Below are 26,197 nucleotides of genomic sequence, written 5' to 3'. Positions count from 1 at the left end.
CATCATATTTCAACCATCTCAGCCATACAGACTTGTCAAAGATTTTTTTTTTCTATTAATACATTTGTAACTTCTGACGCTGCATATTCAACTTTAAGCATACATTTACATTTTAATCATCATTACATGACGAAATAAGGTAAAAAAAAAAATAAAAAAAATTAGTGTACAGCAGAGGTAGGCAATTCAATTTCCTGAGGGCCAGATTATATCAATATATATCGAGAGGGGCCGTCAAACCCAGAGAGGAGGGTCGGAAAAAATTGAAAAAAAAAATCTAGTGATGACATCATGTGTGATTATGAAATGACACTTTGAAAATGCACAGAAAATGTTTTATGATAAAATGTTTACTTTAATTTTAACCAAAGATTCTCCATGTGTCCCATAGATTTCACAATCTACTTTCATTTCTGATGTATTTTAAGGGAAAAGAAAATAAACAAAAGAAAAAACAGGATAAAAATGTCAGAGACAACAACGTCAGTTTTATAGCTTTACTCTGACATCAGGCGGGCCATATAAGTCCAGTTAAAGGGCCACATTTGGCCCCCGGGCCACACTTTGCCCAGGTCTGGTGTGCAGTGAAGTTATTAAAGTGCAGAAAAATGTGCTACAGAAGACGGCATAATTTTCTGTGATACAAAAAAATGAAAGAAAAAAACTGCCACCGTGAGATTTATTTTTCTTTTAAATTCAAACAAACCACACGTAGTTCATAAGATACGACATGCCATCTCTCAATATAAACTTGTGGTTTCATTCTCCTGTTACATTCAATGAAATATTGTCCTCAGACATTTGTTGAGTTCCATTTTTTTCTGAGCTCCTCCAGTAATCTTTCATCTTCTTCTTCACACCTCCTTATTGCTACATGAACACGAGGAGCTGAGATTTGTTTCAAACCGCAGGAGATATTTGTTGGCGTTTGTGACGGCACCTGGAAGCCGTCTGCTTGTACAGTAGATAGGAAGAAGGCAGCTCGTGGTTAGTCCTGCTAACTGTGCCCAGATGCTGACCTGTCACGTGGCATCAGCAGGACACAAAGTGCGTGTGCTTAAACGTGCGTGTGAACGCCTCCACAGCCCTTTTTTTGAAGTCCCTGTGGGGAAGGAACCGGCGGTCCGAGCCGAGCGCGTGATCCCTCATGATCAATACGGTTAAATGATAAAAGGTTTGGTCCCCTGCTGCCTTGGCCCTGCGTTTACATGGCTCCCCGCGTGCAGGACAAAGAGGAAGACGGAAGAGCCGAGTCACATCTGAGAGGAACGACAGAAGGTGACACAGACAGAGCCAGCAGGGGGCTCCGCTCCTCACCATATTAGACCGCCGACGAATCTCATTAGCATTGCTTCACTCATCAGCCACTCATTAACCTTTTACTTTTTTAGGCTCTTTTAAGAGAGAAAAAAAGCGAGACAGGTTTCCTCATGGGTTCGGCGCTCCATCTAAACCTCCGCAGGCTGCCATGTTACATATCCACTCAGCCCTCGCCGCATCAGAAGGGACTTGTTTTCAACCTTTCCAGCGTCGCTCAATAAGTAGTGGAAATAAATGGGCACTGGTGCTGAAAGCCTGTCTTCCCGAATGACATGTTACGAGATAAATACACCCTCCGAAGACTGAGCCAGAAATCCAGCATGTTATTTCAGGAGTGAAGATTTCCAGATCGCAAATAGCTCCCTACTTCGTCATCATTTGTCTCTTGAATTTGTCTTTTTTTTTCGTTACATGTCTCACATGGACGACCTTTGTACAACGACAGCTTTGGTTTTTGCTTGAGGTTTATTATTGGAGGATCCTAGGTGCCCACTAAAAGGGCCTCAAATGGCCTCTGTCTTTGCTGATGTGGCCTCGGAATGATGGCTGGATGAAGGTCGATGTTCTCCAACACATGAACAACCTATTGAAAATGCATTGTTTTGCAGCTCACCAACTCTTGACTTATACAGGGAAGGAATTCCTCTGATGTTGTTATAGTGACTAGTAAACATGGCCGCCACCTGTTTGCCCCTTGAAGCGGAGATGATTTTATGAGTTTTATTTTACATTTTTCCGCGCTCTGTGTTTGCAGCTGAGGTGTCAAAAGATGACAGGATGTTTGCATTCTCCAAAATGTGCAGATTCCGTTGCTGGCGGTTCAGGGACAAGCGAGTTGCCGCTCACACTCGGGCCCCCGACAGGAAACCGAGTTAAACAGGAAGACGTGACCTTACAATGGGGTGTTCCTCTTTTTTCATGTTAGCTTTTTCTGAACGACAGCAGATGGTAACCAGCACAAACATTCCCTGACTATTGTCCGTGGACATCAGAATAGCAGTCAGGCTAGTGAAGTATGGCGGTCTTCAGAGAGATTTGTATGGCAGCAGATGAAACAGAGGAGATTAGAGGTTTGGACATGAAGACTCCTGCCACAGACAGTCTCCACACCACACATGCTCATTCTTTAATCATGATCTAGTCCTGCCAATATTGGGAAATCTGAATTCCAAAGCCGGCGGCTTCAAATGGAAGCAGGCCGCCCCATTGCGCCAACATCTGACAGAGTGAGTAATGGGAGCTACTGAGGATTCACTCCCACCTCAGACCTGCACACCCTCCCCTCTGTCTCTGTCCCACCGTGTTACATGAAGCCACAGTTCAAACTGGCCTCTCCGGCTGAACTCCTCTCGCCGCCTTCACGCTCTCCAGCGGCCTGAGGTGTGGCGCTCAGCTCCACCAGTCCAGACGGTGAAGGTGGTGGAGATTGGGAAAATAAATCAGAGAGTGACTGGAAACGAGCTAACGAAATAAAGAGGAGATCTGGGGAAGGACAAAATGAGATAACAGCAGAAGAAGCCATGTTTCAGCTTCTCAGGATTCAGACGTGGCAGAAACCAGAAGGAGGGATGTTGTCGTCGGTGTTAGCCACAAGCTCAGCCAGCTCAGAGGACTTATGCTGCGTGATCACACGTCCTGCTAGCCACTTTGGAGCTCTAGAAGAACTCACCAGAGAGAGAGATGGCGCTCATACTGCGTGAGGAAGTCAGAGCATCAACACACTATATCAGAAGCACCATTCCGCCTTGGTTTATATCCAGTACAGTATAGAAGCAATGGGTTAGGGGTTAGGCTTATGCACAGAACGCATAGAAAATGTTGGTTTGTTGTGTTTTATTTCATTTAAACCACATTCCATTGAAATATTCACATACATTTCAAAATCTACTTTCAATTCGGATGTATTTTGAGGGCCAAGAAATACACCTAAAATAAACAAAACAAAAAGAAACAATGCACAACACAAAAACGTCAGAGACAACAACAATGTCAGTTTTATAGTTTTATTCTGACACCAGGAAGGACACATAAATACAGTCAAAGGTCCACATTGGGCCCCTGGGTTGCACTTTGCCCATGTCTCAGGGCCATTGTATATACTGGGAAATGACGTGTAAAAAAATGAACGACATAATGTGGAAGAAAAGCTCAAATGCATTTAATACCGAAACCAAAAACTGTGATCACACATTATAAATTGCTTATATGATCATATTAGGGATGCAGCGATATAGGTTTTTTCCAACACGAGACGCATTTGACGCATTTGATCACTAACTGATGCCGACTATTCAGGCCATTACACATAGAGTCACTTTGAGTCTTTTTTTCCTACATATATCATCATTTGAACAGCATTCATAAGGATGTATTTCTTGAACATGGATGACAGCCACAAGTTTCTCTGTAGTACAAACACAAATTTGACCAAATTGTCATAAACTGAGATTCAAGTTGTGTGGTTTCATGGTATCAGTGGCCATTCTATGAGTATGGGTGCTCGGACCGATACCTGATATCGGTATCGGTACATTCCTAAATCATACATTACTTGTTTTATTTCAGGATATACTCATTATAAATCAATAAACCTGTGAAACTCATTGATTCACATAAGTACAATTTAACAAATATACAAAATAAATATATGAATAAATAAGAGCCGGACTTTAGCTTATCTGTGCTAGATAATTCTATATGATCTGTTTATGTAGATACACTATGACTCTATGGTGGGCACATGTGGGCCACACAAAGTCGGCACAACAACATTATGACCACCAAAAGTCAATTCGCGCTCCTACACCTGCTCTTATGAGGTTCTTCTGGTCCTCACTGGTCTGAACCTGGATGGCTTTGGACCACGATTGGGAAGTTTTATAAGAGACAAAGCATCCATTGAACATATGAACATACAAATATGATCTTGTCCAACGCCACAGTAACCAAAGATACTGACTGTCTGTGTTCATAAAGCAGGTCAGGTTTCTTTTTCGAGTTTTTCCCTCTCTCTCTGGGGTTACTTGGCATATGGGGTCCAGTAAAGTGCCAGTGTGGACGTGCCACTCCACAGAGAGGCAGCTTTGTTGGCATCAAAGGTTCAAGCAGGTGGTCATAATGTTAAGCACAATCTGTTTTTCTGATCCAGAGCTAGAATATGAATCAAAACGTGTGAACTAATAAATGTTGAACTTTCCACCAGACGGTGTTCAGTGAAGAAGTGGAAGGAGTCCAGGGAGCTTCACATTGTCCAGATCCTCCAAATGGAAATGTGACACAGATGAACCCGCTCAGGTCCTGGCGGGAAACTGAACACAGAGAAATACTGTAAGGGCTGCTCCAGGGACACACACACACACACACAAACACACACACACACACGTGCTCCATCTGCTGCGGTCAGGTCTGGAGCTGAGTCAGCACAACTTTCCAAAGCTAATGAACGGAGAGGGAGAAGCGAGAAGAGAGAGATCCGGAGGAGAAGAGACAACAAATGTGCTGCAAGCTTCTGGGGAGATGGTGACAGGTGCATTACCATAGGTTAATGAGACGCCTGGTGCTGCCGGAGCTGCAATCAGAGCGGCGCTGCCTCCTCCGGCTCCTCCATCCTGCAGGCCGCGCACACGCCGGGATCACTTGTGACAACTCGCCACAACATTTCCACCGCGATTTGGAAGGAAACATAATTGGTGCTCTGTAATGTCTGAGACAATGAGCACCAGAAACACCACCCACAGGTGTCATGGTCGGTGGGTGTGACCGTGGCAAAACACTCTCAACTAAGGAATGGAGACCCCTTCAAGCTGACTGACCTTTGAAGGCTGTTCCACTCACACGTCCCTCTTCCTCTGGTCCCGCCAGTCCTGACCTTTCTGGTTGGAATCAGAGAGGACACGTGTCATGTCTTCTGTTCCCTTGGCATTGAGATGTGAACTCAGCGAGCTGGTCATGATGGTGTGTGGGTGGAAGCCTCTCCACCTTCTGCTCCTCTGATTCAGCCACTCAACATGCCATTGTCCCAAGAAGCCCTGTCGTACCTCTGTCACTTGCTTTCATCTACCATCCACGAGACCACCTCGTGGATGGTAGATGACCACCTCACATTCGGCTGCACACTGTGACGCTACCGTCAATGATCACATGTCAACAACACTGTCAACATTTATACAACTACGTTCAAAACCAACATGGCGGCTGTGGAAGAAGTATTGATAATGTTGCACACAAGAGGGAAACGGAAGCAGCACTGTAGGAGGCGGTTCTCAGTGAGGCTACTAAATATCTACTGACTGGAGGACGGAGAATTTCCGCCATTGTTATGTCTTCCTCGTGTCTCATTAGAGCTACATATCGGGTAGTAACAGCAACACTGCCCCCACAGTTTCCACTGGTACTGCTCCGTTTGGTCCGTATGGAAACATGCAGAAATGGATGCAGAGCACAAACAGAAGGCTCCGTCCGTACCCGGATCCTGATGAAACGTTTATCATAAATGGGCTTTTAGTCCAGTGGGACCAACAAAGAAGAGCGTGAGGGGAGTGAAGCAGGTGATGAGGATCTTATGAGGAGGATCATTTGATTTACTCCTAAAAATTTTGGTTTTCCTACAACATCTTTTGAGCAAGTTTGAAATGAAGCACCAACTTACAGTAGAACTGGTTGGTTTGTTGGTTATGATGTCTGTGGATGACACAGTAATCTGAAGCGTACACGCTGCAAATGTGTGGAGTAGCTGGAGCGTAGCTGTGAGAGAGGAAAGCCAGGAAACAGTTGGGGGTGCAGCTTGAGGAGAAGTGTGTCATTCCTCATGGTCCACAAGCTGCCGTTCAGGAAACCAGGCGCACTGACCCTTTCAGAGACAATTGAAACCACTAATGGAGTCGGGCTGATCCTCTTCTGCGCCCGGACAAGGACACCCTGACTCATGTTAGCGGGAGATTTAATGTGGTTAGACGTGAAAGCAGAGAGTGACTGTCAATAGAGGTGCTGGAGTACGAGACGCTTAACTCTGCTGACGCTGCAGTTTGTTATTGCTCCGCCTCCCTTGTCACCACTCAACTTGTCGGAACTGTTGCATTATGGGGCTGGACCAGGGACAGTCTACATTGGCATTGAAAGAAAAAACAATATTGGCTGTAGTATAGCGGTTTAAGCACATCCCCGTGGTTCACTAGGTTGTCGGGTCGCGTCCAACGTATGTTTCTTGCCCGTTTACTTTATCCGTGATATCAAACTAAACAACAAAGCCATTGACTGTTCCACAGTTCCACATTTCAGTTCAAAGATCAGTGCGCACATTTGACACATTTCATTTTAGTATTTCGTCCCCACGATTTACTAAAGCATGCGCACGCTTTAATGTTTATTTTTGCCATGTCAGGTCTGGGGCTCTGTACACGCGCCACATCGAAGATGTTGAATTCCACTTCAAAACCTCAGATAAGTCATTTTTCTTTCCATTGATTCTCGTGTATGCAACACTGCAGTTTTAGAGCTACAGCACGCCTGGACGTGATGCACGCCTTAAAGTACTTCATATTGGGCGCATTGGCGATCTGCACATGCCGTTTAGAAAACCAATACTTCCTAACTGTCTTCTCCAGCCAACATATTGTGGCAGTGCAGGAACCAGATTTAAAAAATGGAGCCAGCATTGCCCACCTGAACTGGCAGGTTTGCTCCATAAACTTATCTCTGACACTGCAGTGTTGCATACATAAGAATCAACGGAAGGAAAAATGACTTGCCTGAGGTTTTGTCGTGTATTTTGACACCTCCGATGCAGTGCATGAGCTTCACCGAAACACTGTCGAACACTGAATGTAACATCAAGAGGACTCGAGAGACAAACATTGGCATTGAGAAAAAAAAATTTGGCTGAAAGAAATATATAGTAATTGAAAAAAATGGAAAATTGGCTGAAACTCTTGTATTGAGGTAGAAAACTAGAATGGCATTAAAATGAAAAGTAAGAATATATTTCTATATTTATTTTTCCAGCAAATATTCTTTTTTTCAGCCAATATTCTTTTTTTTTAATGCCAATGGTCAAGCTCCATATTTCATGCTCTTTATTCCAAAAATGAGTCCACACTTTGCTGACAAAAACAGGAAACCAGTGAGGATCCTGACAGATGGGGAACCCCAGGGCATTTGGGTTAGACTGCAGGTGTAGTTGGGGGCTGACATGGGGTCACCGAGGGTCACGTGGAGGCTCCGCATGGAAACAATGTGAGCAGGAAGAGAGCGGGGAGATGACTGACAGGTGTCATCAACGTCCGCCTCAGTCAACGTCGGTTGGCGGCATAGAAACAAAACACGCTAGTGAAATTACAGTTTTCATGTCGAGTGGATATATTGGTAATAGTTATGCAAATCAGGTGAGTTTAGCATGTGTGTGGATGTGTGAGCAGGCGGACCTGACACCTTCATTATTCATCTTTATTCCTCGGTCTCTGTGGACTCATCATCCGTCCTACTTCCTCCTCTCCTGACTGTGTGACTGACAGCTGTGTGGAACAACAGCAGAGGCCCCTTCCTCAGTGTCGCTGGTCCACAGTGTGCGTGTGTGTGTAATAGATTTCACCTCATATCCTGCCTGTGCTCCGCTCCTCTCTCTGCATCCTGGGGGACTGAAATAATCAGAAAATTACAGCAGTTATTACGTCTAATCGGACTTTCAAACTCACTATTCAGCATTTGATTTTCCGAACTTTAAAGCAAAACTAGTGTAGAAGTGCAATTTGATTATAAAAAAAAGAAAAAAAGTTGTACTATTTAAATATTTAACTAAACTTAAAAAAAAACTTTAATGGACTGAGAAAATAATCTAATTTTCAAAAGAATAATTTAGCTCTATGAAATAAAAGCAGTGGTTTTTAAGGATAAAATGGATTAATTATTGAGGAAAAAATAAACAATGATGTGAGGATTTTACACCAGGAATGGGGTTATCAAATGGGTTCTACAAAATGCCATTTCATTCCCCGCGAAGACAGCAGACGGAACAGCACCGCAGGATAATCCCCTGGTTAGACCTTTAGTCGTGAGTTGTCCAACTCTGGGATATCAAATGAGACGTCTCCAGCAGAATTATGTCTCTCCTGAGGTCACATGAAACTTCTCAAAACTCTCAGATGTCTCGGACTACTGAGGACAAGGTCACAGCAGAGGTCAGAGGACTTTGCTTGGCGGAGTCAGCGTCACTTCTGAAGAGCCTCACAAGGAAGCTATTCTTTGACAAGAGCACTATTTATTCACGACGGAAGGGAAACTCAGGCTGACATGCGTTTTAAAACGTCATTTAAACCACAATTTAATGTGTCAAACTGAACAAAAAAGGGTTGAGAAACAATAAGTACTGACACGTTTACTAGAGAATTAACAAAGGAGGTTCGTGTAGTGAGTGTATACTGCCATCTACAGGCTTACTTTGGTACTACAACGTCAGCGCTTCAGTTAATTCGTTGGATGGATGGAAAATTAGTTTTTAAATATTTGCGTTTCCTTCGTTGAAAACTAAGGTTGCATTTCATTACGAATAAGGTCACATAAGGTCACTGTAATTCAAGAGAAAAACACCAGTGTGTGGCAAACTCACTGAGGAGTCAACATATTCATAAATAAAACTGAAAAAACGTGTTGCTCTAATCTGACGTTTATGGAGCATCTTTCTCGTCAGTGAAGGTTGCAGTGACATACATTCATTCATATTCCTCCTCTCCTTTGTCATTGCATTATTTAGCATTAGCTAACTGGGGTTACAGGTCACTGGTCTGGATAAAGACATGAGACGGGAGGCATTAAAAAGACTAACAAGTTCAGTTTTATTTCTACTTTTCAATATTAAAGAAATACAAATCTGTTTCAACATGGCTTACACATCCACACAATTCATTTCTCTTTTCAAAAGTGTATAAAATATTCAGATCACATAAAAAAAAAGCCTTCATTTTACATAATATTTAAATAAATGCTGTAAATTCTAGCAAATCTAAAAACACAGAAACAAAGGAAGTCTTTTACAAGGGTGGCTGAGTTCCTCTCGCTTGTGATTGTGGGGTGATACTACAAACCAAAACACAGAAATGCAGCCGAAAATGCGCGTCTGAAATGAAGCAGAATGCTGAGACGACGGAGTAATGACGGGGAGCGAGACAGAAGCGCAATAGCTAATGGCCATTTTTGGACTACTTGTTCCATTCGCTGGGATTTCATTGAAATGCTGAAAGACAAAGCGGTCAAGGCAGCTGATTCAGGAGAACTGGGCTGCTGCACAAACGCTGACACACATTTCTGGTTAAAAAATCCTCCCCAGATTTCCCAGCAAAGACACACAAACTTGGTGCGGATTTAGAAACTGCTGGACAATTGTGAGGGAGGAGGATGTAAGGGAGGGTTAAGTCCGGGGTCAGGAGCTGATGAAAAGCCCCAAACTTCACCACAGCAGCTCAGCCCACACTACTCCGCCCCACCCTCGGCCCTGAAAATAGCAGCGGTAGGATCAGAGCGGAGGATTACACACCCCAAACTCATCATCAGGTGGACCCTGGAGTCTTCAGCGGTCCAGTCACTAAGGTCTTCTACGTAAGCGCTTCATCTCAAGGATGGTCAGGGAGAGCAACAAACACACATTTGCTAAGCAGCAAAATATCAAACTTCAACCAAAACATAACAAGAAACATCTCATAAAATCATAAGAGAACGACGATAACTTGAGAACAAAGTTCTACAACAGTGTCCACAGAAGCTGAGGGTCCAAATTTCAAAGTTGCTGGTTTTCATGTTGGAGGCAGCTGTCGCCCCCTGCCGGCGGGTCGCAGTTCTGCGTCGACTTCAGGTCAAAGTGTTGTCAAGAGTGTGTGTGCAGGTGTGTGTGTGTGTGTGTGTGTGGTAGGGGGGGAAGAACCGATGCAAGTGTGGCTCTCTCAGTACTTGGGGACTTTGGTGTAATCCTCCTGGACGACGCTCTTGCACAGACACATGGAAAGGATCATCCCGAGGAGCTGCGGCCGAGAAGAGGAGACAACTTCAGACCAGAACAGTACCACTCCATACTTGCTCACTAGTGTCTGTAGCAGGCTAAAATAAGCCAACGATTCTAATGTAATGGCAGATATAAGTCAATGCTAAAGGACAAATCCAGTCATGTACATCGACCAAGCCTCTACTAAACAGCGCCAACTAGTGGACTTTGAAAAGCAGGACGCTGTTTAATCGACCCTGCAATACTGTTTCACAATACCTATCTAGCAAATGGCTTTTCTTTCTGAATAAACTTCAATTTTCTCATACGAGTCCTAATTCAAAACCTTTCATGTTATTTTTGTTTCTACTTTTACAGTTATTTCTGTCATCATAGAGGATTTGCAAGTTGCACACACTGCTTCATCATATTTTGTATGAGATTTAGATATCTAATGTTAGAAATAATGTTGCTACTCAAATTTGAAGCTTAAAAAGAACTTGAAAAGTGAATCTGAAGGGTGTGTAAACTGGTGTGAACATCTTTAGATTTTATTGGCCCCCCAGACGACTTTCTTTCTTATATATGTCACATAAGACTATTTTTGTTATGTAGAATTTCCTACACCATCTACAAAGATGAGATCTTCAAGGTCAGAGAGGACTGAGGCTGTGATGAATGGAGCGACTTCTTTAGTGCTCCAAATATTCCTGAGCGATGAGGACGTTTTTTAGACGGTCGTGGAGAGAGACATGAATTTATCGTTTCTTATCACGAAATATAACGGTAGAGTGGATGTGGTTTGGCAAAACAAGATTTTAACTCCCACTATACAAGAGTGTCAGTGGGCGGGGCTTGTGAACACTTGAACGTGAACATGCTAGTGTTTTTTGTCCCAAAGCAAACACGCTACAGTATTCCACACATTAAAAAGACACTTGAATCACCAGGCTATGGTCCCCTTTAAATAATAACTGAATATTTTAGGTTATTTTGATGCCAAGCCTCTCTATAAATATATGAGGGTGGCTTGTGCAATAAAAAGAATGAGAACACAATAGGTCAGTCAGGTGTCTGCCAGTCAGTATCAGCTGAACAGTAGCAATTTGAAGAACAAAAGTGGTGGAGACAGTTTTGCGATTACCTCAATGACAGCGATGCCCAGGCAGATCCCCAGAATAACCACGCAGTTATCCAGCAGCCATTTCTCCACCCTGGTGATGCAGCCCTGCGGACCAGAGTCAGACGTCAGAGGGAGAAAACCACAGAAATTTGGGGATTTATTCAGCCATGGAGCAGAACTGAGAGGAGATGAATGAGGATGTGATTCCAGCCGGACGTGAGCGAAGCCATTTTCAAAACAAGACTGTTGCTTTTGGACCGAATCAGTGAGAGGAAGAATAACAAGGCTTAGCTGAGCTGAGGAAAATGGTGGAGCTCGGGGAAACAATGGCACAGGGGGAATTTTGGGGGGTTTGAACAAATCACTCGGCACATACAACGCCGTCTCAGCTGCTGGCATGTGGTCACTGAGGTGCTCCATCGCGTTACATAACCAGAGAAAACTTTCACAAAGAGGAAGTGCGAAGTCAGATCAGGCAACACGGATTCTAGTTTCAGTGTTTATCAAGATGGTGATTTGAAGAAACCTTGGTAACGAAAAGCTTGTGATACTTCCGTCGCGAATATTTCCACTGAGTCAAAGTCTCTTTAACAGGAGGTGTGACTCAAACTTGCGTTAAGCACAGCAGTGATTCATTTAGAACCACTTTCTTGAAACATTTTAAGTATGAATTACCACATCCTGCATGACAACAACATGATAAGACAAGCACAAGCTGATGACGCCAATTGAAACAGAATTTTCTGATAACAACTTGATGTATATTAGAGCAAGAATGAAAACCAGTAAAAAAGTACTAAAAAAAAAACAGAAGTTGCATCAAGAAAATACTGAATGTTAAAGAGGAAGAATAAAAAAAAGAAGAAGAAATCGATGTCTCTGCTCCCCAAAAATGTCTCTACATAAGTTGATGTTTAACTGACCGTTTCATAGACGGGTAGGTCCGAGGACAGGTGCTCACAGAGACCCCCCGTCCTGACGTCCGTACCAGGCAGAGTGTCGTTGCGACAGGAGCATGGATACAGGTTCTGGGTGCTGTTCTTCACCAGAAGGTTCTCAGACCAGTTGCCGGGACCGGTCCAGCCACAACACTTCATCTGGAAATGATAGGTCACCATGCTTTTTTCAACACTTCAGATTCCGACATGTTTTTCAAACACAACCTATGTTTTTTAGCTTGAGCTGAATAGCAAAGGGACTCACCGTCCTCTGAATGTAGTCCCACGTGTCCTCTGATGTCCTGTTCTGGCCGGTGTAGTTGATGATCATTCCCTTGATGATGTTGGACATCTCGTGCTTCAACTATGGACAAGTTGACAAAAGACATAGCTCAGAAACAGGAGAACATCCACACAACAGCACATATCAACACTTTCTCTTTCAAATCCCAAACAAGCAATGCTAGTTTTGGAGTCCAATGTGACAGACTGTGCGCTTGTTTAGAGCAGCTTGCGGGTTGTCGGACTAAACTGTGGTTCTCCTCAGTTTAGGAGGGTTTTGTTGTGAAATGAATGCCTTCCTCTCATCCCTCACCACCAAGAGTGCAGCAGTACACCATCCCTTCAAGGTGAGTCATAACCAGACAAGCTAACTTCTGAACATCGATACAGCCGTGTCCTCACTGGTGTTCCAGCTCCCCAGCCGCAAAAGACCATGATGGGTTTGAGAGACTTCAGCCACTCTCCACTTCCATATTTAGACCGTTTTAAATGCGGCTCCTTTGTATATGAACATTATGTAACCCAGGCAGCTATCCATCGTTTAACTACTTATTTTAGTATGAACAACAATGCAATTGCGATGCTGTTTGAAAAGGTCCCTTTGAAACACAGTCTTATTGCACACATAACTTAACTAAATATAATATCATATAAATATAATAACTAAATTCTGCATACACACATGATAAGACAGCGAAATGAAGATGCAACAAGTGTGACTCATAAAAAGCTGTGTTTATCTAGACCATGTACTTCCCCTAGTTTCCTCTATACTGTACTACACAAATTATTCTCCCTGTATTTTTCCCAAGGAAATTCATGCTGGCTCCAGAATTGCGTAAATGGGGCTCAACAGGACAGTGATGCATCTTCAGAGGTCGGCTGGGGGGAAGTCAGAGTCAGCCTCATCCTATTCTGGGAAGGAGCACCGCCCGACTGTGGTTAGTCTTAAACACAGAGAGCACATGCTGGCTGCAGAACAGGAGGAACGCACTCAGTGCTGAGAGGGTCAGAGTCCTGCGGGTCCAAGTTCAATGAGGGTGGGAGGGGTCATGTTCAGAAACCAGTCAGAGGAGTGAGCACAGATCAAACACAACACTCCCTCAACACACTGTGTAAATACACACAAGTGAGCTCCGTGTCAGCACTACATCACAAAACAACACACCATCATTGGCTGATCAGCAGCTACAAATATTACCCAGCATGCATCGCTCATATTTCACTTACTTTTGTATTTAAAACAAGACAAGTAAGGCCAAAGGTCAGATGCTTTAAAATAAGAAAAAGTGAAAACTGAAACTAGACCAGACCAGGATCACGTACGTGAGATTTTGTTTTATCCTCATTAAGTGAACTATAAAATTGATCATGTAGAAATATTTGGACAGCAAACTAAAATTTAATTTGGTACTTAAAGAAACAAGTATATCATTATCCATGAATAGCTCAACTCTAAATACGACTTTATCTTAACTTCTTGGAAAAAAAGAACTTGAATGAAAGAAAGAAAGAAAAAGTGTTTCCATAATCATATTCACATTATATCTTTATATTTAAATAATGTATATAACATGAAATAATATCCACTTTGAAACCTTTTTATTTTTCTTAATATGTCACAAATTACGACCCTTGTAGATATTCTTGACCAAAGATTTCTTTTTTTTTTTTTACAATTTCAGTCCTCTGCCCATCGTTCTAGTATGTTATGTGGAATGTAATGTAGCTGCCACACCCTGAACTAGACCAATATTTCCACAACAAATAAAGCATATCTAGTCTAATACCAACACAATTAAAAAAACAATAATATCTACAAAAATTGATTAATTTACTGTTGTTTAATTTAATGTTTAAGATGAATTAACTTTGAGAGTAATAAAGCAGAAAACCAATAATTCCCCCCAACAGGGGATAATAATAATAATAATAATAACATCACATACAGTAATAAATAAATTCACAACTGGAAACATAATAATAGAGTAAAAAAAACAATGTGAATATAGTGCCAAAGTCTTAATTGATAATATCACCAGAGTCAGGATGAAAGGAGAAAGCTGAAAACACTATTAATAGAGCGACAAAGTTCGAGACAACAAGCGCTGGCACATTAACACTGCACAAGTTTCTCTACATTTGCCACCAGACCTGACCACCTGCTGCATTTTACTTTCCACCACACTTGGTACAAAGAAAAACTGCCTCCTGTCACTTTCCATTTGTTCAGCTCTAACCAGGTTTAGACTCAATGGAGTCACAGCTGCGACCCAGGAGCACAGTCTCTCGAGTCAAAGGTTCAAGCTGCTGTTAGGAAGTGTTCCACACAATTTGAAGGAAGATCAGTAAAAGTCATTGACTTACCCGATCTCTCTGGAAGTAGATGAGGACCCCAGCGGTCACCTGGGCGATGAGGATGAGGAGGAGGCAGGTGAAATACTGATGAAGGAAAAGAGGGAAAAAAAAAAGGTTTTATTTCATTTCAAACAAGATTACTTGAACAATCCTGGCACCAGGTTCCTTTAGGACCATTATTTACCCACCGTTTCATTACAAATATATAAGGACGGAAAAGACCTAGGGAAAAGAGGGGTGTGTAGTGTTTCACCAGTGCCTTAGAAACAGACACTAAATTGTTGTCTGGAGACAGCAGGAAGTAATGAGAAGGGAAGCCGTAATGAGAGATGTCGCAGCTTCATGTTGTAGAACCTTTAGCCCACTGGAAATAATGTAAACAGTCCAAAGCAGATAATAGCGATCCACTAAATGCTTCTAAAATAACCTCACATCAGCTCTTTAATAGCCCTTGAACCCATTTATGATTTGAGCATTACTTTAAAATCAATAACCCATTGTTAATATTGCACCTTTGATCATTTTAATAAAGTAAATTCTCTTTATTAAAGTAGAATACAAAGAGAGATATGAGAAATTTTGATTTTGATCTGTATAGTCAGACTAACAAGTACACAATAGCTGCTCCATTCTCTATGCACTGTCTTAATCTGGAGTATGTGTGTGTGGGCTAATCTCTTAACTGTTGTACTGTTTTCAAGTGTGCGTGTGTCTGTCGAACAGGGGGAGGGTTCGTGCCAGCTGGTCACTGTCACTAGGAGAAGTAGGTCACAGCAGTTTTTCTATAAACCCCAGCCAGGTTTTACAGAGTCAGGGTCACAAACCCATCTCCACTCTGGTTTTCACCTCCCCCTTGGATCTCGCTGGCTTTATCCCCGACCCCCCTCAATGACTGTGGAAGTGAACACATGCTCTAAGAACTGAGATCCCACACAAGCAGAAATGGGAAAAGGTTTTAGTGTCAGCAGGAATACATCAAGTGGTCTGAACCCAGGCAGCAGGTGCAGGACACGCGCTAAATGCATGATTTTACTTTTACAAACATTTCCTGTCTTACACTGAGTTGCAGAAGAGGAACCGTGAATGTCACGGTGCAGCTTATTCACTCCTGCAGTGCTAACCAGGATTTTTATTTGTCCTCTACTGTGAGTTCCAGCTGAACCCCCGAGGCCGAATGATGACCAGTGGCTGAACACTGAGAGAAAATCTCTGCAGATTACACAGAACCTTGTAATAGTGCCACAGTCAAATTTTGCTTTTGAAAAAAAACAAATACATATTTCTATCGGGCATGCGATTTAAGTTTCCTAAAATCCACAGTTTAATGTAATGAGATTACTCTTGAAACACATGAGAGAATTTTACACTATGGCTGAAGGAAAAAAGTTGCATAACTTGGAGGAAATAAATAAATATTTCTACATTTTTTGTCAGCCTGTTAAACCCAAACCTCGATTATTGGCAGCCAATGACAATGTCAAGCCAAATTGTGGCTTCAACTTTGAGCCACAAACATTCAGACAGGTATGTAGAAGAAACCAGCATTCAAGTGCAAAAGCCATTTGATTCAAGCATTTGATTAAGAGGGAAAGCATACAATTGAGAACATGGATTTCATTCCTCACCAAACCCAGAAGACAGCGGACTTCGTAGATGGCGCCAATGCAGCCGAAGAAACCCATGGCCATTGATAGCGAGCCCACACCGATGAGGATGTAGGAGGTCACCTTCACCGTCTCTGATGACTCCTCTGCCGCCAAAAAGATAACAATCATGAAACATTCTCACACACACACACACACACGGAGGAGACAGAACATTTAAATCATTTTAAAACCTCCGTCATCAAACATCTTTTACACTTCAGAAATATAATTCATGTTGAAAGAAGTGAGCTTGAAGACAGACCCTCGTGGGAAGCCAGACGAGCTTAATCCAGCTGGCAAGGATGACCAAACAAAACTTTTCCACTGAATTCAAAGAGGGAAATTCTTATGTGTTCTCCCACAGTAGATTATTTTAATAGCTCAGAGGAGAGTTGGAACAAGACAAGTAAATGTGCTACAAGATTAATTGATTTCCCTTTTGGCATCTAAGAGAGAAATCAAGGAAGAGCAACGAAAACGGAAGATTGGAAGGATTGAGAGGAGATAGAGAGAAGACTTTACGAGTTATCTTGCCTGACAGGCTTCAGTGTTTTGGTCTGGACACCGAGCCAGACTCTGAACTCTGCGAAATCACTTCAGCTACAAAAGATTCCCAGGCAAAGTGGCCGAGCCAGGACGGCGAGATAACATTTGAGAGGAGGCGGCCAGATAAGAGCAGCTCATCCACAAAGTTGCAACATGTCTCATTTACTTAAACACTAGAATGCTTTCAAGTCAGCCCTCATTGAAATACACTCTCCCGGGGTACATTGACTCAATCTTACAATCAATATTTGAGACAAATAAATAGTTTCAGTTTCTTCATGTGCCTTTCGCAGACAGAACATTGGTGTTTATGATGGACACTTTCCTGTTAGTCGATTATCTCTCCGATTTAACACCAATGACAGCATTTTCACACACCAAGAGTTCTTTCATGTACTTTGCATATTTTTAATTACAGCTACAGTATGTGCTGGTAGCAAGATGAGCATATGACATGGTACATGTGTTTGGGAGTAATTGGAAGCTAAAGCTGCCAGGCTTGAAGTCGTGAACAGTGTTTATGTGGCAACAGAGTAGCATTTACAGAGCTATACATACATACATGGCGCAGGTCTTTGCCCTCTGCTGCAGCTGGAGCAGGGCTGTTTTTAGTTTCATCATTGAAACTCACCACATTTACAGATGTATCTCAAAACTGCTAAATGGCAGTCCAAAATTACAAAAACGTAGTTCTGTTATTTACACTTAAAAGCCATTAGTGTCTGCACCATAGGAAAAGTGTCATCTACTGTCATGAACTCAACTTGATCAATAGATTTTTAAGATGTGGGATATAGCATCAGTGAGCCAAAAGATGATCCACTGGAACAGCAGTGGAAGCAGCTAACAGGCAACATATAGGTTTAAAAGGTGAGGCACAACTAGCTCCCTTGTACGTCAGTTCGGTACCACTAACATCAGATTGAGGGAATGCGAGCAGCTGGTTTCTACTCCCTCCTCTCTTGTAATGTGGCCCGTTTCCAAATGGGTCTCTTCTAAAATAGCTTTTCTGGAGGTTTTCATGGAACTTTCCATTTAAAGAAAAAAAAAATTATAGTGAGCTGCAGACAGAAGAGGGAGGACTGTTTGACTTCAGGCTCCTTGTGTAAACACAAAGTGAAGTGAACACTCAGCTTGTATACAGCTGCTGAAAAGACGAGTTGAGATTTATCGTAAACATAAGTGAATCAACTTTTGAACAGAAAAAGTAGCTGTCTCTGGTTTGTCAAAGCTGATGAGAATCAATATGCATATTTCCGATCAGCTTCCTGGCCGGCACAAAAGCAGAACATTTGTAAGAATGACATCTGAGTGAGAATAGATTTGAGACATTAAAACCATGAATTCTGAAAAGTACATTACAGGTGTGGAATTCGAAAATGAAGATGTGGTGCACGACAAGGGCACAGCCTCAAACAAAACTACCCTGTGATCACTGGAACAGCTGTATAATCATCTATTGATGCAACTCATAAAGAATGGAAACTGAAAACACTGAGATCCTGTTTATGGTCAGGCAATGGTTCAAGTTCTGAAGAGAACGTAGAGAATCAATAAACACAACTGCCTGCAGCTCTGGCTTTTGTTCCTCAGTGGATCAGCAAGACATTTCCAGTAAGGACAACCTTCCAGGGAGGAGCAGCGCCTGACCTGTGGCGGGCAAAAAAATAAAACACCAAGGGGAGAGGTCGTCGATTCATATATTGGAAAGGATATCCGCTAGGTAGGACAGCAACCTTCACGTTATCTCTGGAGGAACAGCTGGACTGCCACGACAATAAGACAGGATCTGGCCGCAGCGATAGATAGCGCACCACCTTTTATTCTAAAGAAGGTTAAACAGTGCACATGCAAACTCAGCATGAGTATTATCTGGAGGTCACACTTGCAAGGTCATGACACAATGAACTAAAACAGGAGTTGAAGAACACCTACAGTATCAAGGTCACAGGTCGCCTTCACCCAAACTATTTCACTTCGTCTAAGCAGTACTTCTATCCAGTCTAAATATATACTTCACCTCAGCTCAGCTTGTCCCACAGAAATATTTGTGGTCTACAAATGAGGTGAAAGCACAGCTGTGTATTTCACGTTAGTGAGGCCCAGCCCACATCTGCACAGGAGCTGATAATAACCCTCCTTCCAAACAAATATTCTCTCTTCTCTAAAAAAACAAGTACCGTAACATACACAGTCAATTTTGTCATTCTCACAAATGTTACTTTAATGAAATGTAAATCAAGCAAAACAGAAAAAAAAATCACTTTTCTCTGAAGCCTCACTGTTGACAATGGGACACGGATGTGAACAAGTGAGACTCAACCAAGTATGCATTACCTCATTCACTTGTTCAACTGTTACTGTCGGTGATACAGTGGTCAACTTTACAGGGATAGTACTCCAGGAAATGTGTTTATGTCTGCATTCAGTAAAAGACGTGCGGAGACACACACCAACTCCAGCATTCTCCCAGCCGCTCACACAATGCTGTGCCTGTTATGGACTGTTTCTCATTGTATTTCACTTATTGGTGTTTTTTTTTTCAAAACAACGTAACTGATTAGATTTGTGAAAAGAGCTGTTGCACCTTTGGGGAAATTTGTAATAAGTCAGTGGTACAAGGCAGGAAATTCCAATGAAGACAAAGAGTGTGTTTTGCAACATTTGGTTGAAGACGTTTTACATTCTTATCCATTAGACCCTTTTTGGTCAATGACAAAATATGCTATTCACAGATGCTCGTCACTAACTGCAGAAACAGTGGTGACGTGGCTCAAGACAGGAGTTCATTCTGTGGTCAGGTAACTGGGTCCGAGGGTGTCAAATATTTGCTGACTCGTGTCTTATCATTTCAATATGTGGCACTGCAACAATGAGCGTTTCACTTACGTAGAACTGCAATGAAGCTCTGGTTGTCAAACAGAACCCATAGTCCAAATCCCATGATCAACGCTCCAAAAACCTGAAAACATAAGAGAGGCACAAAATGAAGTCCACAGTGTGCAAATGTGACATCACTGACTTCCAAATGTTTGCATGGTAATGAAGTCTCTCTCAAATGTCTCCTTTCTTTTACTTCTTAAATCTCGAAAGATGATGAAACTGCAACACTATATATGAAAAGACAGAGCACATCAAATATTTTGGCCAATGTCTGATGTTTTGCATTTCCATAACCATTCTCTGGGCAGTTTCCTTGTACACAAATCATTTTTTCATCTTACACAATCATGATCTCACTCACAAAATGAAAACTCCACACATCTCCTTTATAGAGCTATCATTTTTGTGTTTCATACTTAGGTCCATAGATTTTACGTCTATGACCCCAATCAATATCATAACTGAGCCATAACCAAAGACTTCTCGAAGATGACATCTCAGATAGTCATAAAACATTCTGTTCAGGGCAGAATTTACATCAGTTACACCAGAAAGTTGGCGACCCTGGTGTGAAACATTATTATTTCCATTATTCCATTATTTCCAGTACTATTGTTGGATATCTGGTCCAAAATGATATAAATAATGAATGATTTGCATAAACATTCTTTTGGTCTAAAGTTTCCCACTGTCGATAGAACCACAAAAAACATTCTGCTTGAAGTCCCGAATTGCATACTATTTTTTAATTATTTTCAGTGTTTTCCATCAAAGCAAGACCAACCTCAAAACTGTCAGCACAGCTTTCAACTGAGGATCTCAACCTCTTCTTAATTAGACGGGCCAAAATGTTTGGGAGTTTGGGGGCACGGTGGAGGGGGCAAAATCCACAAATGAGTGTCACCACTGAACTGCCAACCCAGCTCAGCTGCACAGCAATAATTACAACCCTGGTCCATCCAGAGAGACTGCAGAGCTCTTGCAGTCATCATTAGCCGCCCGCTTCCTGGCCTCCCCTGGTTTAATTTGTCCACATGGACAACACCGACACAGACGCACACTTCCTATCCGGCGTGGACATCAAAAGATCTAGGACAGAATTACAGCGGTAGGCTTGTTGAAAAACTCTGGACATCCAAGTTTTAATAGTCTAGCCAAGTAGCAGGACTTCACATGGCCCAGTGTGAAGGTGGCAGTAAACCATAATGAACCATCTGCTGTTGTTTAGACGCGTCTGGGCAAAGGGACTTGGTTAAGTTTCACCCTCCGGCAGACATAGGGTTCTTCTGGGCACATGTGCGGGCTTGTGCTGGTTCCTTGTGTTTCCGTTACACTAAGGCTCACCACATGAATCTGTCTCTCACAAATGATGCGGTCCTCTATTACACGGATCACGAGAACCGTCCTATTATGTCTATCTGCTGGGGCATTGATCCAATTTTGACTGCTGTGAGAACCAATGAGAAAGACGTGGAAGAAAACTCTTACAGCTTCCTATGTTGCCCACATGGTTGTTTCCTTTTTGCTTTGCAATTTTTTTTTAAAATCTGTTTCAGTGAAGCAATGATAGAGATACATTCTGGATATTCAATTGATTGTACCATCGTTTGCTGGCACACATGCCATGAACAGAAGAACACACTGAATGTGTCTTGCTGATGCAAGTTGAAAAGGCTACAATTCATTTATAGATTTTGACTCTGATTTAAAAATAAGCTACTTTTATTATGGTATTACACATGATTTCGGTTTCGAGGAACATTCACAACTTACAAAGAAGAGGAGGTTGAAGAGGAAAAGAAAGTACTTCGTAACTGTGATGCAGCCTTTCCCCATTTTTCTGCTTCTGAAAGACAAAAACAAACCATGGTGATTTCCAGATGTCCAATGTAACATAGAAAATAAACCAAAGTGCAAAGCCTGTAAAGTTGTGTTGACAGCAAGAGAGCGTCAAGAGAACTTTTTATCCATGCAGTGGTGTTCGTGATTATACAGTTTTCAGCTTCAAAGTAACAACATAAGCCTCATTTATTTTCAGTGGGTACGTTTATTTACTCTTTAACAGCCTGACAAGCTCTAATCTTGACCTTTATGAGACAATAAATGCAACTTTGTTTTAGAGGATTGGGTTTTAATTACACTAATACATTAACGCCCTAACTTGTTGACAAAGATAGCTTGGAGCCCAAAGACGCAAAGATAATTTCATCATTTCAGATCCTCAAAATTATTTCAATTAAATGTAGTTTTCTGCAAAATATTTAAACCTCTTATTGAATCTCAAAACACCTCGGTGTGAAAGTCCACTCACAGGGGGGCAAACATGATCAGTGCTGTCACAACATTAGAATAAATGAACTGTCTCATGAATGGGCTGCTGCGGCTGAGATTTTTTCTTCACATCTGTTTTACAAATGTTTTTTTCAATTCATTCCAGTTTCCGAGCCACAGCGGTGCATTCATGGGTACACAAGTTTAGGCATCGAACTTTTCTATGAGTAATACTTTCCAGTGAAGAACAGCTGTAGGCAACCAGAAGAACACCATGCACACAGTCCACCAGGGACACTTTAGACGATTCAGCGCTTCATGCTTCCAAAGAAATGTTATTTATGACTAGCAACCCTTTTCCCTGCAGTGGGAGAGCTGAGAATATAAAAAAGCTTTTGTGGCAAATGAGAAGTCAGGATATACTTGCTTAAAATATGTCAGTAAAAGAAAACTGTTTGGGCTTCATTGTCACAGAAACACTGTGTTGACACAGCAATTGTCACTAAACTGCATATTTAAATGAGATCTGGACGCAAATATACTTTGCTCCTCAGGTTTATTAATTTAGGCTGACAAGAACAGCTACCACAATAATTACTGCTTTCTTGTCTATGCTGGGTCTCTTCTCTCCTCCAACCTGTAACACAAATTCATCTTTCTATCACTTGATGTAGTGTTGAGGCTGCATTTATATTTATTCATGTAAGAGCAACACAATTTCAGGCTCACATAGAGCACAATAGAGCACCCTGTCCTGTCTTCAAACAAAACAAATTTCCCTCCAAAGAAGATTATCTTAATGTCACAATGCTAAGCAGCAGCCACGGATTAAAAAAGGAGCTTTAGTTTTGACTTCCACTGATAGTTGACTTCACTTTATTCAACATACTTGACCACAATGACGCTAACAGCACTGAAGTACAAAAATAAATGTCAACACAGAGCGGCTCAGTGGAGTAAGAAGTACAAAATCTACTATCTGCAGTATCTTAAAGATGCCACTTAACTATATTCAACTGATCGACATTTATATCACATTCTAATAATATGTGGCTGTCTTTTCCATCATATATGGAGTACAATTTGTAGGGTTTTTTGATGGGTTTTCAACCCCGGAGTTCATTGGCAGCAAGACATGCCATATGTTTTCTTTCAATGACATACACCGTATGGAGGCATTTTGACACACACCTTGCCAAGCTTGATGCCGACAAATCAACATGTGAATACACACATATCTGCATCCAAAACTGTCAGTACAACATGAGCAGCAGATGGTAAAGGTTGTGCATTTAATGGACCCAGCATGAATCCAGTGTTTTACACAGGGGAGTCATGCAATGTACCACCCACTCTGCCCCCTCTACGCCAAATATGACCCATTTAAACATCTGTCAGGGGGCTGCATCATTCCTTACCTAAAACCTCATTTTTTATTTCATTTTGGCAGCTGCATCAGGACATAACACGTAAGTTTTTCCACACCAAAGTTTGTACGCGAGTGCATTTACATCATCCCAAAACTAGACATTGATAATATGAACAACATTTACAGAAATGTGTATGAATGCCTCATATTGTGCCAAACTGATAATTTAAATGGCAGGTTTCATTTAAACTAACAACTTCCAGGGAACCCTGCTCAGGGACCTACAGCACTAACCCACAGTTGGCCTGATCAAGCTCATCCTCACTGGGCGCAAACATCTCAAGGAAACTAGTCATTTGGGGCCAGTTACTATTCCTGTGAAACACTGTTATTTCAGTGGCTTTTGTAAATCAGTGGCTTGCAGATTGAGAACGCGGGTCTGTTTCCCGTACATGCTGGACCATTTCATGTAAAGCAGGAGAAGGGAGTCAATGAAGCAGCAGAGATCATGCAACATGGGCAAGAATCTTGGTGTGACGTCAACAAATAAAGGCCTACAATCAAAAAGAAGTTGAATTTCTGAATCTGAAATGCGGTTTGACACTTACATCATGGAAGCTCCACTTGCCAAGGCAGGAAACTCTGTACATAGACCACACTATTGCAACATCTTTTTTAAGTCACAAAATGTGACACTATTCTTATTCAAGTACTCACTCACTATATGAATTTTGATCTGAACTTTTCCTTCATTAGGACTGACACGAATGTGACTACAATGAACCATTAGATGTGTTCCTTGATACACAGTAATAAATGATCGCTTAAGTTTAACAAATTCTTGTCAATGATCAGTAGCTCACGTTGAAGTTGTGGTCGTGAAGCTAGATACAAAGCACCGTTATTTTATTTTGTATTATTGTTTGGCATTTCATTTCACTTGAAAAAAGCTGCGATGATTAAACCGTCAAGGTTTAAACGTTCGCACGTCTGAGATCACCAAAACATTAGCATGTGCAATGCTACAATAAAACAGATGTAAAACCGAAAATGAAGTTTGTTTAAGGCATTCAGCGAAACACTTGACACCAACACATTTAGAAACTGACCTGGATGAGTCAACTAAACTTTTCGTTTTCTATTTAACATGAATTTTTCCACTACACTGCCCCATTTTTTTTTAATTTCACACTGACCATTGACGATAGTGAGGTTTATCATGAAACCGTAAACGCAACATTGCGGTACCTCAAAAACCGCCTTTGCTAACGTCGAAAGACACGGTAAGACACTTCTAAAGTACTTCCATAAAGTCATAGAGTCGGTTGTTTATGAGTTTCTTCGTTAAACTTAAGACAAACTACTTACTTTGTGTCGCAGTGTGGCAGTTGCTGGTTCACCTTCTGTCTTCTGTGAGTCGATCGCCTGCGAGTCCCAGACTTGTGTGTGGGAACCAGTTGACACACGCATGCGCACACACACATTAACCCTCACCGGTCCGCTACCGACACAAAAAGTGGTTTTAAAATAATAAATAAAAAGTGGTTCAAAATAGTGTTGATACTATTCTGAAATATTTCAAAACCAGCCAGTACATGTATGAGGAAATTAATATTTACAGTCATGAACTCTTTGATGACGTCACTAGCCGTACATAAAAGTTTAAAGACCATTTCAGATTGACAGTTCAGTTTAAGTGGTGGGAAGGTGATGCAGACCTACATGGACATAACAACAAGAAGGTGAAGTTTCGATGCAGTTGATGTAAACTAAACTGTTTTGCTATGCACTGAATGAGCCATTGTGTTTTGGTAATGATGTTTACCACCATGCTTTCAGGAATAAGAAGGGCCCAGTCTATTTGGTGGAAAATATTGGGAGAATGCATACACACAGGCACATGAGAGCTTTTAGCCAGTCAACATCCTGAACCACACGTTTCCTGTTTCGTAAAAGACCTCTTTAACCGTTGGGCCACGTGTGACGCGGGAGGCAGTGTCAGATGAGGAAGGTTGTGTGGAATATTCTCTGGATATTAATTCAGTGTGTAACTGGATCTCCAACAGCGCATGAAGATAACCAGTAGTGACATGTTCACCTCATCAAACACAACAGGACTGAGGAATTGCATAACATCGTCTGGTCTCATGGGGACAAGTCAAAACAAAATGTCGAGTCACAGTCATGAAGAAAGCATTTTGTAACAGGGAGAAAGACTACAAATGGAAGACAGTCACATGATGTGTCAGCCGTGACGTATACTAATACCACACGGAAAGTGTGTATCACTCTTTCATCTCATCATCGGTGACGTGACAAGCTGGGAGTTTGCGCAGAAGTTTTCTCAATGTTTATTACGTGACATTGTTTTTCCATTTAAAATTTCAACAACTTGGACCCTTCATTGACTTCAATGTTCACTTGAAAAAAAAAAAAAAGAATGTCCCAGGCACCATGCAGCAGAGCCACTGAAGGGTATTAAAAGGCCCAGCACCG

At 41.8% G+C, this 26,197-nt stretch overlaps 1 protein-coding gene across 1 annotated transcript; it reads right to left on the bottom strand.

The window, feature by feature from the left end:
• Window positions 1-9,137: 9,137 nt before the first annotated feature.
• Window positions 9,138-25,216, bottom strand: LOC128771277 (CD82 antigen-like). Its single transcript, XM_053886612.1, has 9 exons — window positions 25,070-25,216; window positions 21,835-21,907; window positions 20,068-20,140; window positions 16,612-16,736; window positions 14,996-15,070; window positions 12,612-12,710; window positions 12,332-12,505; window positions 11,430-11,513; window positions 9,138-10,325 (listed from the first exon to the last, which is right to left on the bottom strand). The coding sequence occupies exons 1-9, from the start codon at window positions 25,183-25,185 to the stop codon at window positions 10,248-10,250; spliced, it is 897 nt and encodes a 298-aa protein (XP_053742587.1). The 5' UTR covers window positions 25,186-25,216; the 3' UTR covers window positions 9,138-10,247.
• Between the last annotated feature and the right edge of the window lie 981 nt (window positions 25,217-26,197).

Source organism: Synchiropus splendidus, chromosome 14 (genome assembly GCF_027744825.2).
Source record: "Synchiropus splendidus isolate RoL2022-P1 chromosome 14, RoL_Sspl_1.0, whole genome shotgun sequence".
NCBI classification, from domain to species: Eukaryota; Metazoa; Chordata; class Actinopteri; order Syngnathiformes; family Callionymidae; genus Synchiropus; species Synchiropus splendidus.
This window is presented reverse-complemented; position numbering and strand designations above follow the sequence as displayed.

What these genes read in the sequence shown, in the direction of transcription:
- LOC128771277 (XM_053886612.1), bottom strand. Translation starts at nt 25,185, where the DNA reads ATGTGTGTGTGCGCATGCGTGTGTCAACTGGTTCCCACACACAAGTCT. An exon ending in TCCGCTGTCTTCTGGGTTTG is followed by an intron (nt 15,071 to 16,611) that starts GTGAGGAATGAA and finishes TTCCTTCATCAG; the next exon opens with TATTTCACCTGCCTCCTCCT. An exon ending in ACCTACCCGTCTATGAAACG is followed by an intron (nt 11,514 to 12,331) that starts GTCAGTTAAACA and finishes TCTGGTCCGCAG; the next exon opens with GGCTGCATCACCAGGGTGGA.